We start from the raw sequence: 20458 nt of genomic DNA, 5'->3' as shown, positions 1-20458 counted from the left end.
TTACAGCTGAATCTGGATGATGGGCGAGGCTCAAGGCATGAGAGGAAAGGTTTCGCCTTTGTATCAGAAGGCTTGATTTTCAAAGTTGGGGAGAAGTATAAATGTGATATTAATATTTATGAGGTGAAAGTATGCAGATTCAGAGTAGGGCTACGGGTTTGTATAGGTTGATTTTCTTATTAGTTTCTTTTTACGGCGTAGCTAGGTTTCCTGTCTTTTCAGTAACAGGTTTCAGGGGTCCAGACTACTGCCTTGAAAAATAGGGATCAAAAATAAGCACTGTATCAGAAAACTGTAGTTTTTCAAAAAAATTGATAAAGCGTGTATACACACACACAGCTACAAAACACAAGGAACAAGGACTAACATAAGAACAAAGAACATAAACCTGACCGAGAGCAAAACCAAACATGAAACGACGAAGGGTTTACACGAATCAGGTGCACAACAAGACATTTTTACGTGGTCCTGTGATGTGCGGTGGCTGAGAGGAAAACATATCTATCAATCGTGACACTGGTATTTGTTTTAATGAAGCCACAAGATGTACATTTTAATGTATGTGCAGGATGCAGGCTATTTAACAATGTCTTTAATTACCTATTTTAAATCATCCAAATAATAAAAGAATGGCAGGTTTTTAAACCATACATTTATCTAAAGGTATAAGTCTTTAAGATGTTTTTGAGATGATGCACATACGATGCAATATTAAACATAATTATGCTTTTTTCCAGATCCAGGAAGGCTCATGGCATCCATGACATCTCTTCTAACTATCTGCTGTCTCATTTCTGTCTTGCACACTATCGTTTCTATATGTGCTACTAAGTATTAATTATGACATGCTTACAGAAAAGATTGTCTTTTGCTTCTGATGGCTCTCAATGCACGCGATCAAGTGATTATGTCAAATAAATTAAGGATTAGGTCTTCACTTTCCAGGACTAGCCACTTAGAATGTATTTCTTTGCCCCTTAAACAAGCCCTGCCCCTTTTTAAAATCTTCCCTTCCTCTTCCTATATCTATTTCTCTTTCTTTCTTGAGGTTGTTTTATGCTAACTCTTGTGTCTTCTTACTAACAGCTTCAAGTTCTTCCAGTTTGATTTGTACTTTTTTGTGTTTTTTCTTACCTTTCGTGTCCATTTGAAATGACTAACATTGTCTCATTCACGGAATGTCGGACCATCTGTTGTTTTCTCTACTTAACTTGCGTACTTACATACTAACCTCTTTATGAAATTGTCATTTTTTTAAATTGACAAACCAATCAATGAAGACATTATATATTTTAATATAAAATCATTTATTAATTTGGATTTTTTTTTTTTGTTTGTTTAAAAAAAAATTATTTTAAATAAAAAATATAAATATATATTTTTAACACTAGTTGGCCTTCAATTATCTACTTATCAAAGCATTTACCTTCGGAAATACGTCTCCACTAAAGAGACGAAAATATGACCTTTATTGAATTCACGGTTTGTCATTGCTATATATTTTTTTTTCTTTCCCCTCCCCTGTTTTCTCCTAAAGCACTCAGGCATTGGACACGCTATGGTAAACAAACTGCATTATATGGTAGATATCATTCTAATTGTCTTCTACTTTGGTTTGCCCTGGATTTCCGTTTCCTCTTTCTATTCTGTTTGCTTTTACTGACTACACAAACTCCCATTGGTTTCAAGGTAGTCGCAAAAAACAAAAGGTTAAATGTTTACATTTAATATTTTTTTTCTCACCTTTATTTTAATAGCTGTGTTCTGCTTTTTACCAAAATTTTATTAGATTTTTTTTTTTTGCAAGGTCTAAATACATGCAATTATTTTTTTTCACGAGTTCTTTTCTCATATTTTGCTCCTTTTTTTTAATAAACAAATATTACAATTAAATTTGCATTGCAAAAAAATGATCATGGATAATGACTCTAATGGCTGGCAGTAAGACTTACATGAACACAATATTTAGTGCAATAGTATGTAAAGCATTATTTAATTTTGCTGACACAGAATTTAGTCCTGTAACCAAAGCTAGAATGGCAACAGAGCTTTAATTTCTTAGTCTGTCCTGCTCTCTCAGCTTTCATAACACAGCAATAAAACAGAAATGAATGCCATTGTTTTTGTCAATTCAGACAGTTTCATCATGCCCAATGTTTGCTGCTTCCAGTTTTTTTATTTTGGGATTCTCCCTAGTTTAGCACTGAATATAGCTGGAAAATAGCTAATCAGGATAGAAGCTTAAGTTTATTCACAGGTTTTTTGTTTTTGTTTTAATACATGGAAGTATACAAGATTGAACAGCATAATATAAATACTATAAAATACTATAAAGACTATACATTTAATGTACTATGCTTGAATTATAATTAATTATAATGACCAAATAATTCTAGCTATGCAAAATGCTATGTGATAATAATAGAGGAAGTTAATTTATTTATACAATCATTCACTAACCATGCAGTATAGCTCAAATCTGCATTCAGAATCAAGCTTTCATTAGCAAATAGCTAGAATAATTTAACAGGAAATATCCTGTAAAATCAACATCTAATATACAAAGTAATATCTAGAATCTGTAAATGTTGCTTCTTTTGTTTTACTGCCTGACATCAGATTCATGACATGACCTTGCCAATTTAGCCTAACACAAAATTCTTTACCTGGTCTTATTATCCCTGCATGCAATCAAATTTCCTTAAAATTGTTTGGACAATCAGTTACATAACCTCTGTTATGTGTGTATGTACATGTATATACATAATGTGCATGTATATACATGAAGCATATACAGTATATCTACATGATTGCAACTTTCTTTTTTTCTCATTATCGGACATGAACCACTGAAACAAATAACATCTGATCTTGCTGAAGAAAAGAGAAAAAAGCAGAAAAAAAAAGAAGTTAAGGAGAAAGAACTTTTCTTTTACAGTCGAGTGCTCTCATTTGCACACAGCATGAGGTTTAATCAGTGGGAATGTTGGTAAAAAAAAAAAATAAAAGGAATACATCTGTGCTCTATTCTTTGGGAGAAAAAAAAAAACATTTGTATGCAAGTATGTGCTTAAAGAGATTTTTATTTCCCAAATAGTTTTAATAACATTTAGAACACTCACTGTAATAATAAAAGTATTTCTCTTTCTTCTGTTTTTTTTCTTTAAAATAAACCTGCCATTCACTTTTATATTTTATACTTTTTTTTTTTTTTAATTTCTTGCATTTTTATTGTGTTTTGTGTAGCATGAATTCACTGAATTTTTATATTACCTTTACCCATCTCTATCCCGGGAGGGTGTTTGTGTTGCCCAAGCCGAGGATGTTTCGGCTTGCACGAGTGTTTGGATTCGAGTTCTTTGGGTTCATTTGGGTTATTTCTCTCACCTTGCCTTATGCTTAATCCCCATAACCTACTAAACACCTGTGGAGCTTTATGTTCTTTCCTGGTGCAGTGGTGTGTTTTGTAGTTTTATTTTGACACCCTTCTTCCATTTGCTATTGAGTGGTTTTTGTTGTCCTGTTCTTTGGTGTGAGGCATTTGTTGGTTTTGTTTGCTGAAGACCCTCTGAATTGCATGGCTTTTTCTTCATTATACTAGCTTTTTTTTTGGATAAATTGCGTTGTTTTGTTATTAACCTAAAATAAAAACCAAAAAAAAAACCCAAAAAAAACAACTTGAGGTTTCTGAAAACCCGATCTGATTTTCAAATCAAATCGTAGAGGATTTATCGAATTGAGTACTTCAGTTGTGTTTCCTCAATTTTTTTTACTAAATTTACTAAACCTAAAACTGTTACTAATACAATTGTTTGAACCAGATCTTTGTTATAACTGTACTAACAACCATTTTTGTGTCTGACTCTCCCTTACTTACTAAAGTACTAACCGATTTCCCCCATCCCTCAACCCAATACCTCAACACTTATACATATTTCTCTTTTATAGCCCCCCTTGGCCCATTTCTTGTTCACCTTCTTCTCTGTCTAAAACCCCTAGTTGTATATACATTTTTAGGGATTCGCTTGGCTAGTTCAGTCTGTTCGATTTTTACTTTAGAATGATATTGGATTTAAACTGAACTGAGCTCTGGAGTGCCATCTGTCTTTGTTAAGTCTGAGGAAAAAACTACGGGTCGTCATCAAGCTGCCAGCCACCTGTGCAAAGATTCATGGTTAAATATGGCCCTGCCAACTAATGTATGCGAGTTAACACCAATGTTTGCCAATTTACACCAATGTATGCCAAGGTACACCAATATACACTGATGCATGCCAATGTACGCTGATGCATACAGACGGACACAAGTGTTCTCTAGTGTACATTGATGTATAGTGACGTACACCAGTGTACATCAGTGTTCACCATTACATTAATGTGCAGTAGTGAACACTGTTGTACACTGGTCTACATAAATGTGCATCAGCATACAATGGTGTATACAGATAAACAGGAGTGTTCTCCAGTGTACATGGATGTATAGCATACACCAGTGCACATCATGTTTACCAATGTACATCAGTGTACACCAATGTTCTCTACTGCACACTGATGTAAGCTGATGTGCATTGAAGTATGCTGAAATAATATGTGCCAGCCATGCTAATGTACATTGATATGCGCAGTAGTATTGTAATTTGTCATTTTAACACTTTGTACATCAATATACTTCAATGCACACCAGTGTATACCAATGTATGCCAATTTATGCCAAAGTATTTTGATTTACAACAATGTATGATGTACATGGTGTGTACACATGTTCACTGATCCTTACAAATGTAGGTCACATACATTGATGCTTGTATGTATGTTTATTTCTTGAAAGTCTGTGACCTAAGTATCCAACTTAACAGCGGTCGAAGGTAAGTAGAATGGATGCATTGTAAGAATATATTTCCGATTTCTTTTTTTAAGGCACTTGAAAAGATTTGGTTTGGTTAGTGTTACAGTGGCATTATAGTTAAATTTTTACAAGTATTTCTCGACTGCCAGAGAGATATGGACATCTGGTATTATATGGTTTAGGATTTAATGAACATATGAGGACAGTACCATTTTATATAGTACATTATCTCTAATTTATGATACAAGGGTAGACAAATTCAAAGCTAAACCAGGAATCACATGACCCTCCTAAACTGCACATATCATCGAAGATGCTGTCTGGATAATTGTAAAAAGATTTTTCTAGGATTAATCATTACCATGGACAGTGTACATGCTCTTACCTGTGTGTGTGTGTGTGTGTGTGTGTGTGTGTGTGTGTGTGTGTGTGTGTGTGTGTGTGTGTGTATAAACTGAAATCTAAATTAGCAAGATATTCTTCAATTGCTGGAAGATATCTTTGGTTCACGCTCTTAAAGCAAATGTCACTTCATGGAAAAAGGTGGGTGGCCAGAATCCCTAGCATACAAATGAAAAAGGCACCCGAGGCAAGTTACACTATGTCTGACTTCGGTGAGCTTTATAGCTCTTAAACCTGGCTGGACAAAGATAAGAAGACTGTGGACATGGTTTGGGAAATATTTTTCCCTCAAGTCTTGGAGTGATGAGGCTTGTTTAAACTTTACTAAAGGTGCCATCATGTGTTCAGCATCTTGTTGGTTTGAATCAGACACTGGTATGTTCTGGTACAATACTTCAGGTAGGTGAGAACATTTGGGTGAGGACCAAAAAGAAAAAAACAAACCAGCCTAAAGATCTTCTAAGTGAGTAAACATTCAGGTGAACCATGTATTACCCAAACTGCAGGAAGTGAACCAAACAATTTATGCATTATGAGTCATGAGTGACAATTGTTTTGTAGATTCGAGAGATTCAAGAAGAAACAGGTACAGTGTAAGGTGAGATTTGACTTTGCTCTTGAATTAACAATCTCAAAAAATGTGTAAACTTCACCAATCAAAAAAAAAAATGTAAGTGATTTGTTGGTCTTCTGGAAACTATGTTCATTTACTGTATATGTACTCAATACTTAGTTGGGGCTTCTTTTGCTTTATCTACTGCCTCAATTCGGTGTGGCATGCAGGTGATCAGTCTGTGGCACTGCTGAGGTGGAAGCCCAGGTTTCTTAGACAGTGGCCTTCATCTCATCTGCATTTTTTGGTCTCTTGTTTCTCATTTTCCTCTTGACAAGATTCTCTATGGGCTTCAGGTCTGGTGAGTTTGCTGGCCAGTCAAGCACACCAACACCATGGTCATTTAACCAGCTTTTGGCAGTGTGGGCAGGTGCCAAATCCTACTGGAAAATGAAATCAGCATCTCCATAAAGCTGATCAGCATAGGAAAGCATGAAGTGCTCTATAACTTCCTAATAGGTGGCTGTGTTGATCTTGGACTTGATAAAACACAGTGGACCAACACCAGAAGATGACATGACTTCCCAAACCACCACTGGCTGTGAAAACTTTACACTAAACCTCAAGCAACTCTGTGCCTTTTCTCTTTTCTTCCAGACTCTGAGTCCTTGATTTCCAAATAAAATGCAACATTTTCTTTACTTTCATCTAAAAAGACGACTTTGGCCCACTGAGCAACAGTCCAGTCCTTTTTTGTCTTTTGCCCAGATAAGACACCACCGTCATTGTCTCTGGTTCAGGAGTCGCTTGACACACATGGATACGTCTGGGCGTGGTGGCTCCAGCTGCAGTCCACTCTTTGTGAATCTCCCACAAATTCTTGAATGGGCTTCGTTTCCTTCTTTTTCTACGTTTCGTTTTTCTTTTTCATTCAACTTTCCGTTAATGTGCTTGGATACAGCACCCTGTAAACAGCAGCTTCTTTAGCGATGACCTTTTGTGCAGGGTGTCAATGACCGTCTTCTGACCAACTGTCAGTTCAGCAGTCTTCCCCATGATTGTGAAGCTTAAACCAGACTGAGGCACCATTTAAAGTCTCAGGAAACCTTTGCAGGTGTTTGGATTTAATCAGCTGATTAGAGTGTGACACCATGATTCTTCAATATTAAACTTTTTCACAATATTAAAATTTTCAGAAATTTTGGGTTTTCATTAGCTGTAAACCAAAATCATCAAAATTGAAATAAACAAACACTTGAAATATATCAGTCTGTGTGTGTGATGAATCTATATAATATACAAGTTTCACATTTTGTATTGAATTACTAAAATAAATCAACTTATTAATGATATTCTAATTTATTGAGATGCACCTGTACATTTGTATAGTAGATAGTAGAAGTTCAAGTATGAGTATGTTTTTTGTTATTTTATACGTGCATGCCATATTTTTATTTTAGCAAGCTTTATGTAACGTTAATAATCACATTTGCTTTAATTTAATTGCTGTAAAAATAAATCTAAAGTCATGAAGAAAGACACAAGTATTCCACCAAAAGGTTTGCCATAGGAGTGAAGCACTGTATTTTATTTTTCACTCTAGAGTGTAGGCAGGTGGTCATTTTTAAAATGCTAATCTTCTCCATTTGCATGATCAAAAGCGAAACATTAGAGATTTATAAATCGCTTTGTGTGTGTGTGTGTGTGTGTGTGTGTGTGTGTGTGTGTGTATGTGTGTGTGTGTGTGTGTGTGTGTGTGTGTGTGTGTGTGTGTGTGTGTGGGTTGGGGAGGGTGTAGCATTTCTTGAGTTTGATAAAACAAATACATTTTGTATTTGAATCAGTGGACTGTAACCAAATGCTTTTTTATTTTTTTTGTCTAACATAACAGAATCTGCTATAACCCAACTGGTTTGCTAAAATTAAATGTTTTGCCATTTGCCTCATTTTGGTCTTCCTTCAACAACTGATTGCTGATATATCTATGGTATATATAAAAAGTGTTCTGCAAACTTGCTAAGACCAATGCATCAGTATAAAATAATTATCTCAGAACTGACAGGAGATCAGTTTTCACACACACACAAACACATGTGTATATACTCTACATTGCCAAACGTATTCACTTACCCATCCATATCATTGAATTAAGGTGTTCCAGTCACTTATATGGTTACAGGTGTATAAAAATCATGCAGACCGCTTCTACAAACATTTTTGAAAGAATGGGTCACTTTCAGGAGCTCAGTGAATTCCAGCGTGGTACCGTGACAGGATGCTGCCTGTGCAATGCGTCCAGACGCGATATTTCCTTGCTACTAAATATTCCACAGTCAACTGTTAGTGGTATAACAAAGTGGAAGCGATTGGAAACGGCAGCAACTCAGCCACTTAGTGTTCGGCTACGTAAAATCCCAGAGCGGGTCAGCGGATGCTGAGACACATAGTGCACAGAGGTCACCAACTTTCTGCAGAGTCAATAGCTACAGACCTCCATGTGGCCTTCAGATTAGCTGAAGAACAGTGTGTAGAGAGCTTTATGAAATGGGTTTCCATGGTTCAAGCAGCTGCATCCAAGCCTTACATCACCAAGTGCAATGCAAAGCAGGTCTTCGCATCCAACATCAGTGTCTGATCACACGAAAATGCGTTTCTGGAAGAAATAACTTCCATTAACACACTCCTAAACCTTGTGGAAAGCCTTCCCAGAAGAGTTGAAGCTGTTATAGCTGCAAAGGGCCAACATCATATTAAACCCTACTGATTAATAATCAGATGTTACTCAAGTTCATTTGCATGTGAAGGCAGACAAGCGAATACTTTTGGCAATATAGTGCATGTGCCAGGATAGGCTTGTGGCCAATTTTAGCCCGACAGGTTTTTCTTTTCCTTTTATGAACATTACAAAATGTGATTGTCATTGGCACACATTATCCAGAACAGTAGAAGTGCATTCACATTATAGCCAGTAATAAAATAAAATTACGTTTTGCATGGTAACATGTTATAAAGGTGCTGTTCATATGGCTAAATGAAGCTTACATAAGCACTTTATTACACATGACATAATTATCATTAAAAGGTGAAGTCATTGATATGAGGAACAGAGGAATTTAATCTAACAGTAGTTAAATCTACTGCACTTATTTCTGCCAACACGTTACTAGATTTCATAGGGCTAAATAAGGTCTATATAAGCTGCTAATGCCAAATGACGAGGAGTAAGTTTAATGGTTTTATGTCATTGCCGTAACCTCTACTATCAAATAAAGGGTGTTTTAGTGGTTTGTCCATATCTCTCTAGTAGTCTCTAAGAATCTAGGAATAGTAATATTACATGTACTTTACGCTGCAAGAGAAAATTCATGCACTTATTTTTACAAAAATAAATGAGTCAGCAAACGAGATAATCTGATGTGTTTTGTTAAATTGCTTATGTAGGTTTATGTCAGTTTTTATAAAGGGCTCATCTAAATGTGTCGAGTCACCATATTTGCATCACCCTTTAAGAAACGTGTTACTAGATATTTTATGGTTCAAACTGTCACTTTATAAGAGGGGGTGCCCACATTGGGCTTTCACAAAATTTCTAATATACATACTTGTTAATGAAGCCATATGCCAACCTTATGACTGGTTTTAAAGCCTTGAAATTAAGTTGGTAAGGAAATCATATTTATATTAATTATAACATGATGGTATTATAAATGCCTTTTGGGTATCATGAAGGCCTCAAAAATCTGCTGTTTTTAACATTAATCATGTTCAATATAAGCAAGAAATTTCTTGAAAAAATGTTGACCTCTATAATGCAAATTCGGAGATATTATGGCAGTCTTTTTTAATTTCTATAGCCTGGCTTCATGAATATTTTATGCAGTGCCTATGAAGGCATTATATATATGTACCCATCGAATTTAGTATCAGCATATACTGTAAGTCTTTCCTTATACACCAAAAAAAAAAAAAAGAAGAAAAACAGTTTAAGATGGTTATAACTAGGGGTGTAACGGTACACATATTCGTACCAAAAGTTTTCAGTACAGGTCTTTTGGTTCGGTCTACATGTGTACAGAATGCAATCCCCCAGGAACGTAATTAAATGGCAGAACACAAGTTTTTTTAGTCTCCGCCTCTCACTTTAAGTACATTTTTATTATAGTTATTAAACTTATTATAGTTAAGAAACTAGAGTTATTACTCTTAAAAGAGAAAATCCTGACAATTTTACATATCCAGGGAGTGAATGAATGAAGGATAAAAGGAATAAAGACATTTGTTAAAGTGTGCTGAAATAAGTAGAACAGTTCAGGAAAGCTTTTATTCAGAAAATTATTAATTATTATTACATTCTATTATATTAAATGTAAAAGACACACAATTACATACACATCTGTATTACCCAAATGCGGTCTAACAAATGTAAACAATAAAAAAAATGTTTTTCCCATTTATTAAATTTTATTTAATTTAATTTCTGTCAATTTAACTGAAAACAATTAAGCAATTTAATCAATATAATAGTGTATTGCATTAATTTGTTTATTTTATTTTATTTGTATAAAATATAATCAAATATTATTTTGTTTTATTTAACCATGCAGGCATTTTATTTAAAATTGTTTTTAAAATGTAAACTCTTCAAATGTTAATAATAAAAAATTGCGTAAAAAAAAAAACGAAAAGCAATTTTATGTTTTGCTTTTTTCCCTCTAACTTACATACCGAACTGTACATTTTGTGTACCATTACACCTCTAGTTATAACCATGCATTGGATCTATTATATTATTTAACTTTTGAGATAGTCAAACATGCAGTTCTCTAGGTATTTGATCAAAATTGCACCACAGCAAAAGTTTGTTTTTCGCATGCATTTAAAATACAGCCATGACATCTACTTTTCAGCCAGATGTGAGATTATGATGCAAGAACCTGAAACCCAAGCCGAGCCTCGAATCTCTGCTGGAGTCTACTCCGAGCATCCCAGTCTCTTCTGGTGTATCCCTTACTGTTTTGTCACATGGAGTATCTAATACTAATTCATTCAAAAAATCCAGTCTGTTTATCTGAGTATATACTACATATTTATTCAGTGTGCAAACACATGATTTCTGCATTGCAAAATAAATTGGTCAAAATTTCATAATATGTCAAACAGTATATAAATGTTTCATTGGTGGATGGGGTTTCTTGGTTCTCATAAGGCGCTACTGTATATGTTGATGATTATGGTTAAATACAGTAAACAAGTACGGGTGACTCAAAATTCTTCTTAATGTCAGTTTATTCATATACTGATGAATATACTGTAGTTTTACAAATCACTAATTTATAAGGAAGGACAGTATAAGTATCCCCAAATATTTCGCCCACTAGTTAACACCACAATGTTGCAATAATAAGTGGGTTTTGACCAAATTTCCACCAACCTGTTCAAACGTTCACATTCCTCTGACATATTGTGTTATCTTTTTGAGAATCAGTGAAAGTTTGCACCTTTTGTAATAGTTGTGAACGAGTCCCTTGGTTGTCCTAAGTGTGGAAAAAATGGGTTTAAATATCATTAAGTTGCTTTTGAAAGAGGTCCAATATGCAGAAGATGCTGAAAAATCTAATAATATGCTGCTTCTGTTTCTAAAAAGCATTGGGATGTATAACTGCTCAACAAAAAGTATTAAAAAATAAAGCATATGTGAAGTTTCTTAGTAGTTCATATGGATGATGGTTTCTTGCGGACCATAAATAAGCAACTGGTGTACATTCAGGGCAGCACTAAATAAACAACAGAATTTGAAGGTTTAACATTTAGCAGACATTAGCATTTTCTTCCAGTATGAAAATGCATGACTACATCTGTGTTTTATGGGAATTGTAAATAGGTTAAAATATCAGTTTTCTAATTTTTCAAATTATGATTTCAAGTATATCAAGCAACTTGAAGCTACAACGAGCAATATAAATACAGAATTTGTTGTTTCTGGATGGAAGCAAGCACTAACCTCCCTGTTCCCAATTTTTCAGCTGGATCTCTTGCACAGGTGGCTGGCAGCTGGCTGACGTGCCCCTTGTTAACGATTCACATGGTCTAACGATGGAGGCCAGGCCACAAACAAGCTGTGCCAACATCATCAAAATGTCACCAGCATTGTGGCAGCTCTCTCTCCGAGCACAGGCGTAATTGCCAAACAGTGTTTTTCCCTCCTGGACTGTAAAGCTCTTGCCCTGTCCACCCGACACAGCAAAACCCATAATCGAAAAGTAATTTCTGCGCTACAGTCGAGAGAACACATGGACTACGTTGTGCACATTGTGACGTTTCGTTCTTGAATTGTGTTCACTAGAAAATGGCAAGGTTTCCCTTTCGCATTTCGAATACCTGAGCACCGCCACTATATATCTGAGTGTTCCTGTATGTTTATTTGCATTATGGTTCTATAGGGACAATTTGCATAACGATGATATAAAAGAATTCGAAAAACAGGGCCCTTCCACACCAAACCTCTTCGTCTCAACTGGAGTTCCCTGTAGACACTCTGACTCCCACAGCAGACATAAAAATGTGTTGCCCTGTTTCCAGGGAAGTACGTATTATGAAACCAAAATTGAATAAGAAAAGAAACACTTGGGGTGTGGGGGGTGGAAGCACAAAAAAGCTCAGCAGGAGTTTCTTTAAAGTGCAGCTGTTGAAGGCCCATCCAAACATCTCTTAACAACAAAACAAGAAGATATTCGAACAGAACATGTAATTATGCATGTGCACGCTGCTCTTCTGTCTCCTTTTTAGAGTTGATTATTGTTTTCATATTTTGTTAGTGAATAAAAGGGCAAGCAGGGAGGTAAGTAGTTTAAACATTTCCTTTTTTTGTAGTGACAAATTGCAACAGAAAGTGGAAATTGAGCTGCAGACTGGTTGCACATTGCTCGACTGACTGGAACGCAAATTAATTTTACATTAAACTTTAATTGGAAGGTGTACAAGCAAGTTTATCTGCAAAGACCAAACAGTAATTGTGTTCACCAAGGATTAGGCTTGATGGAAAAGAAGAATAAAGAAACCCAAAGATAGAGCAAAATAATAAATACAGAAAATGCAAATAGACTGGCACATTTAGGCTGCTTCTACCCAAGCAGCCATATTTGATCCAACTGTGCTGATTTCTTCACAGCAGATGCCATATTAAACCCTGGAGCACTCGATGCTTCCTCCGGCCAGCGCTATTAGGGTAATTAAACGCAAAATGCTATCTGGCTGCAAATCCTGCACAAACCAGGCCTTTGGCACTCGTGTGGAAGACGCTTCCGCAGGAAAAAACCCAATTACCAAAAACACAGAAATGTTTCCTCTGACCAGCATTCTCTCCTCATTATTGAGTCGAGTCAAGGTCACAAATTCAATTAAATAAAGCTGCTGCAACATGTTGGGAAATAGTGCTTCTATATGCAATTGTATTGCATTGAAGATGTGAAAAGAAACACACCTTGAATAAATACTTTTTTTTTAATTACACTCCAGAAATCATTATACAATCTTTCACAAATTCAGAAATGTCACCACATACTATCAAACATAACAACCTTGTAGCATACTACAAAAGTGTTCAACTTAACAACATAGTGCATAAGTGAAACATCCTATAACATTTTTGAATTTCACTTTGTTTTGTAACATTCTCCAGCCTCATTCATTCCAAAATGTTTCACAAAGGAAATCCTTGAAATTCTTATTCAATATAAAAATGATAGACTCTATTATAATCACTGCTGTTGTTGACAGCTGAAACACTGTAAGACTCTATTGTTATAATACTATAAGAACAAGAATCTCACTATACCTACATTGATCATACAATACATTAAAACAATATATGATTCAACAAACAAACAAATACTGTACATATAAATAAAAAATAGTCAGCCAGTCCATAAATTGTCATGTTCATAAATATCATGCCATGTTCAATATTAAAAGAAGTATTGTTGGCTCCTAGGGAAATAAACCTTTATAAATATTGATGTATCTGTTACAAATAGCTTATGTACAGTAGGTGTTATGCAGCTCTATAAACAATACAGTAAATACCAAGTAACTAAGCAATAGGAAAATAGAATTAGTTGTGTAGGTAAACAGTGATATAAAGCAGAGAGCAGGCCGTTACAGCTGCACTCTATAGAAACTTCCACTGCATTGAGCCTCATCAAATCAAACGTTATGGAAACAAAACAGGGTAGACAACACTTAAGCTCTAAACATTGTTTAATCCAGCTTCTTCCTTTCCTCCATTTTTTTCTGTCCTTCTCTTTCTCTGGAATCTCTCTCTTTCTATCTCTCTGATGGGCCGTGCCCGATAACAGGTTATCATATCAGTGGATGGCATTTTGACCACCACTGGTTACACACAGGAGGACTATACCATGTTGGGCTCGGATGATTTCTTCTACATCGGCGGGAGTCCTAACACTGCTGACCTTCCAGGATCACCAGTCAGTAACAACTTCATGGGATGCCTTAAAGACGTAAGTGTATCGGTGGAGGAATGTTTTAATCGGATTTGCAATGGTTTGAGTGATTCCTTATTCCAATCGTTTGAGACGAGTGGCTAGCTTAAGCTGTCATTATATATATATATATATATATATATATATATATATATATATATATATATATATATATATATATATATATATATATATATATATATATACTGTATATATATATAAATAATCTCAGTAAGTGTCTATAAAAGCCAAATTAAATAAATAAAGATTATTGCCTTGTTTTGCTAATTCTCCCACTCACTAAGTAAAATTAAGCCTATTTAACAAAACATATGTGTATAATTCATATAGAAATTAGCATTATTGATTTGAAAATTTAAAACAAATATATATATAAAAAAGTAACAAACTTTGAATAACAGAACTGGCATGTGTCTTGCATTTTATTTATTTGTTGGTTTAATAGTTGCGTGTGTATTATATTACACACCATTATCTTTTTTAAGTTGTGCCAATAGGGCACACTGTTCAGTCCGCTGCTCTCCTCTTTATTTTTAAACATTCCGATTGTGTTTGTGTTTGTGTTTGTGTGTGTGTGTGTGTGTGTGTGTGTGTGTGTGTGTGTGTGTGTGTGTGTTTGTGTGTGTGTGTGTGTGTGTGTGTGTGTGTGTGTGTTTGCGCCCACACACGTGTTTTAATTTAAAACCAATTCCAGTTTAGATTCTAAGCTAGATTCAGCATCTTGACACGCAAATTAAAAATGGATTTTTCTTCGATTGGCTCTGGCACTGCTTACTTGTATGTGTGGCCTTGACTGTGCCCACACAAATGTTCTCCCCGCCACAATGAACTCAGCGTACCGAAGTTCACTGCTTTAAATAATTAGAAATGTGGCTGTAAAGCAGCCAGCCTGCTTTTACATATTTCACACAGTTTATTAACAGCTCTAGTGGTTAAAGTGTCAAAAAAAATAAAATAAATAGCACCAACTGTAGCACATGAAGCCGTGTTCTGTGTCTATGTTTATTTTGAATAGTTTTTATTTAAATGGTAGTTTTTGATTTTTGTAGTTGTGCAAGTCACCTTTAATCATTTGATTAAATGTCATGATAAAAGAGGTGTTTATTTGATCAGGGATTGGGTATTATCTATTGTTGATGAATTTGAGATCGAGACCAGACCATTACACTGTGTTTACCTGCACACTGTAATTTCCTTTTGACCAGAAAAAACTATTGTCAATGAGAGTCAACTCTGCAAAACTGATTTGATATTAATGAATTGAACCCAATTGTGTTTTCTTAATCACCCACCAGTTAAATTAGAAATAATTCTGGGTCTAAAAAATTCAAGAAAAAACTTTTATATTAATACATGTTTGAATAGACTTATGTGGGTAATAAAAGTGTAACACTGTAGTCTGTGTAATCTGTAGGTTTATGATTTTTCAGACTCAAATTTGGAATGGGTGGGTGTAATGGGTGTAAAAGGTTATTTTTACTTTTATTTTGTATTAAACATAAACCCCACCACTATTCTTCCAGAAACACACAAAAAAGCTAACAGTAGAAGGTCTTTCTGGCTTTGAAAGCTCTCTATAATTGCTCTCAACAAAAAATCTATGTAGCATTTTTTTACACAATTCTAGCTGAGTGTTGTTTAAAATGAATTTTAACCACCATAAGGTGAACCAGGGAGGTAATAATAAATGAAAAAAATATAGTGAATGCATGTGGTTTTCCTGACAGCACTAAATGTAAAAGATTCAAGCCGTTTTTGTTGCATCATGCAGGATCCCAGACCCAGTTTATCTTTATAGCTATCATTATAAATACTACCTGTAAAGTTTCTGGTGAGGACAAAATTTTATTTACATTCCCTCACATTCTGAGTAGGTGTCATGTAGCTTAATACCTATCAATATGAATAGTGTAGAAGTTTGATAAGATGCAAACATATTATATACACTGATCAGGCATACCATTATGACATTATAACATTATCTGCGATGAAGTGAATACGCTGATTATCTATTCATCATTGCACCTATTAGTGGGTGGGATCTAATAGGCAGCAAGTGAACATTGTTCATGTCCTCAAAGTTGATGTTTAAGAAGCAGGAAAATAGGCAAGTGTAAGCATTTGAGTAAGCTTGACAAATTGTGATGTCTAGACGACTGGGTCAGAGAATCTCCAAAACTGCAGCTCTTGTGTCTATCAAAAGTGCTCCAAGGAAGGAACAGTGGTGAACCGGCGACAGGGTCATGGGCAGCCGAGGCTCATTGATGCATGTGGGAGAGAAGGATGGACCATGTGGTTTAATCCAACAAACGAAATAAAAATACTGGAGGAATTAATGCTGTTGATGCTCGCCAGGTCCGAACTGTTTTGGTAGCAAAAGGGGGACCAACACAATTACTGGGCAGGTGCTCATAAAGTTATGCCTGATCAGTGTTTGCACTCTTTGGAAATTGCTGTCTTCCAATGGTACAGAAACCAATACAGGATAAGTAAATTAAACCTGTTTCTGAAGCCTTGGCCAGCTGGACCTCTTGTACAGATCAGTTTGTTTAGCTAAGTGTTTACTATGTGCTCTAAAAGGCTGTTCAGGCTAATTCTGAATCTTTCTTAAATGAATGAGTTGATGTCCCTGGTGGTCTGGTGGTTAGGATGCCCGGTCAGGGAACCAACCCCAGCCACTCTTAGTGCCGGTCCCAAGCCCGGATAAATAGGGAAGGTTGCATTAGGAAGGGCATCCAGCGTAAAAACATGTGCCAATTCAAAACATGCGGATGATCCGTTGTGACGACCCCTCATGGGAGAAGCCGAAAGAAAGTTGTTAAATGAATGAGTTGAATTTTGAGAAGGGAGAATATAAAATAAGCAGTGCTTGACCCATGAAAGCCTGGGCTTCATATTCCTAACAGAATGTGATCAGGCCGAGTAAACTAGTCTGACAACACTGGCATTTCCAATGCAAAGTTTAAAGAATCTGTATATGGTCATGCATGGATCGTTTCTGTCTTCGCTTCTTATCATCATTTTGAAAGAGTTGCTTATGCAAACAAGAATTCCCAATGAAGCAAGCCGTTGTCTCTCCAATATAAATGGTCCCCTTGAAGCGTTGAATTATAATTAGGTATTATTTACAGTTAAGGCCTATGAGGATTATTAAAAGTTTTTATGAGAGTAATAACTTTGTGCATGACTTTGGGAGAAGAAAGTACAAAAAATGACGTATTCGCATGACGTATTTCGTCACTGATTTATTATCTTTATGACTTTAGATTTGTGGCTGTCATAAATCAGTGGTTCACTGTAATGTAATGATTCGCTTGTGATGGTTTACAGTTAAGAGACGATTTATCTTAAATATAGAGCTGAGCACATTGTTGTACATTGACGTGTCATGTTTGTATATGTCATGGGATATGTTTTTGTTAGTGTCTTGGTTTAATTCCCTATAAAATCATCATTCTCATCATTTTTTAATTCTTCCCTTGATCCCTTGATGTTTGTTATATATAAAGTCCTGGGGATTCATTGTGTCAAGGTTTATAGTAGGTGCATTATAAAAGCGATAATGCACTTACTATTGGCCTCATCTAACTGAATACTTTTAAAATTACTTATTAAGGACCATTGTCAGTATTGGGGTAGTATTTATAAAGCTTTGTTGCATCTTTTTCCTGACCAAACACTTTAAATGCAAAAAAATTATTTACTTTATATAACACCAGTAAAGTGTAATGTAGAGAATACTTTTGAAAGAATTTACCGTTCTGCTTATCCTGCTTTGTTATTGGAAACCTTTCTTTTTTATATTTGAAATTCTGTTTACTGCCACAAACAGGTTGTGTACAAGAACAATGACTTCAAGCTGGAGCTTTCTCGGTTGGCTTTCGAGCATGACCCAAAGATCAGTCTCCATGGTGATCTGGTGTTCCGCTGCGAGGACGTAGCAGCCCTCGACCCAGTGACCTTTGAGACACCTGAGTCGTACATCGCACTCCCGCGCTGGGACACCAAAAAGACGAGTTCTATCTCTTTTGACTTCCGGACGACGGAACCCAGCGGCCTGCTTCTCTTCAGCCACGGCAAACCACAGGGCAACAAAGAGCAACGTCACGGCCGCGAGCTGAAAACGGACTACTTTGCCATGGAGCTGCTGGACGGCTTCTTGTACCTGCTCATGGATATGGGTTCTGGTAGCATCAAGCTCAAAGCTAGCAATAAGAAGGTTAACGATGGGGAGTGGTGTCACGTCGACTTTCAGAGAGAGGGGAGAAAAGGTGAGAAGACAGGAGATCTTGGGGAAAGAAAGTAGGTGTGAAAATTGCATTTTATTGCTGCTTTTCCCCATATTGTGGTAAGATTGTTTAAGTCACTATCTCTCAAACATACATACACACACACACACACACACACACACACACACACACACACACACACCCCTCTAGACATGTCTGTCTGCCTCTAAATTACTTTTTAATAGACAATTAAAAGCGCATCATAACTCTCATCTCTCACTGATACATCCAGCCAGCTGCAGAGATCTCTTTTGAGAGCCACTTGTGCTTCTCTAAACCCCCCCCCAACACACACACACACACACACACACACACACACACACACACACACACACACACACACACACACACACACACACACTTACATACTCATACACTTACTCCTGTAATGCGGTTAGCATATTTTCTCCTTTTGTGGTGCACAAATTATTGAATTTGTGACAATGCATGCAACATTTTGGGATCATATGTGCTGCTGATTGTATTCAGACACTATTAATACTGCATTCCATAGTCAGGCTGGAAGATCGGTATGAAAATATATGTGGTTAATCAAATTATTTGATGGAAAAGATGGAAAATAATTGTAGACATAGTGAAATATGTTCAGCAAATGGAAGGAGACACCAGTGTCAGTGGTTTCTTGGTTAATTGACATTCTTTTTTTGTGTTTTATTGGATTTGTGAATGAATTGCAATAATTATATCTTTATAATCTGTCATTTCTTAATGGATAATATATTATATATCAATCTGATTATGTTTTCCTGCTGCTTTTCTACAAACCTGGAATATAAGCACACCCAGTCTAATGTTTTGTGAAATTTCCTTTGTAGAAACCTGCACACGTTTGTGTGGCCTTTAGTCTTATGATAATTCCTTTAAATATTGAAATATTATTAATAGTGACTTCAGGGTTTGTTTTGACTATTTTGCACTACATTGTGTTTATTTTTACATTCAATAACTCGTCAGTAATCGTTCTTGGACGTTGCATTCTTGAGAAATTTCAATCCTGAGAAAAGACGCATCAAACATCCAATATGAATTCCGATAATGAAATTCTTTTAAAATGCTTCAGGTTTTTATCTCTAAATGTAATTGATGCAAACGTTAAACTTGCATGATGACACATGATTTCTCTCTTCACTGCTTTCTCATCTTTGTTAGGTTCCATTTCGGTGAACAGCCGCACCATGCCGTTTAACTCCAACGAGGGCAGCGAGATCCTCGACCTGGAAAGTGATATGTATCTAGGTGGCCTTCCTGAGTCTCGCCAGGACCTCATCCTTCCTCCTGAGGTGTGGACGGCTTTGCTCAACTACGGTTACGTGGGCTGTGTGCGCGACCTCTTCATCGATGGAAAGAGCCGTGATGTCCGCCGCTTGGCCGAGATCCAGAGCGCCCCTGGGGTCAGCAGCTTCTGCACTCGAGAGCTCCAGAAGAGGTGTAGCAGTACCCCATGTGGAAATGGAGGACTCTGCAAGGAGGGCTGGAACCGATATATCTGTGACTGCACAGGCACCGGATACCTCGGCAGTAACTGCGAAATAGGTGCGAGCGTCTTTACAGTCAATGTTTAGTCTGTCTGTTCATGGACAGATGTATTAAAGTGATGGATTAGCCATAAATTAGCATCAGAATAATAATTAGCTGCACCAGAACTGGCTCTGAGAGTCTGCCAAATATTTAAACATATGGATTTTTTTATAAAATGGGCCTGTAATGGGACTTTGATGAATGCTTGATTGGAAATTCAGTATTTATTCTATGAAGCGAACTGCACTAAGTTCAGTGAAACAGATGGCAGCAGTTCATACAGTTGATAGATTAATGAGAGTTGAAGATT

At 36.1% G+C, this 20458-nt stretch overlaps 1 protein-coding gene across 11 annotated transcripts in view; it reads left to right on the top strand.

Moving 5' to 3' along the window:
- The window catches only part of nrxn2b (neurexin 2b), a 664725-nt gene that overhangs the window by 332901 nt on the left and 311366 nt on the right, over positions 1-20458 (top strand). For 7 of the 11 annotated variants that reach the window (XM_083532478.1, XM_083532485.1, XM_083532477.1 and 4 more), the window contains 4 exons: positions 1538-1582; positions 14156-14317; positions 18153-18591; positions 19780-20163. In XM_083532478.1, coding sequence (XP_083388604.1) covers positions 1538-1582; positions 14156-14317; positions 18153-18591; positions 19780-20163 — 1030 coding nt within the window. The remainder of the gene's footprint in view (positions 1-1537; positions 1583-14155; positions 14318-18152; positions 18592-19779; positions 20164-20458) is intronic. The other 4 variants (XM_083532486.1, XM_083532481.1, XM_083532487.1 and 1 more) reach the window with 2 other exon arrangements.

The sequence above is a fragment of the Silurus aristotelis genome (assembly GCF_946808225.1).
Source record: "Silurus aristotelis genome assembly, chromosome: 27".
NCBI lineage: Eukaryota > Metazoa > Chordata > Actinopteri > Siluriformes > Siluridae > Silurus > Silurus aristotelis.
This window is presented reverse-complemented; position numbering and strand designations above follow the sequence as displayed.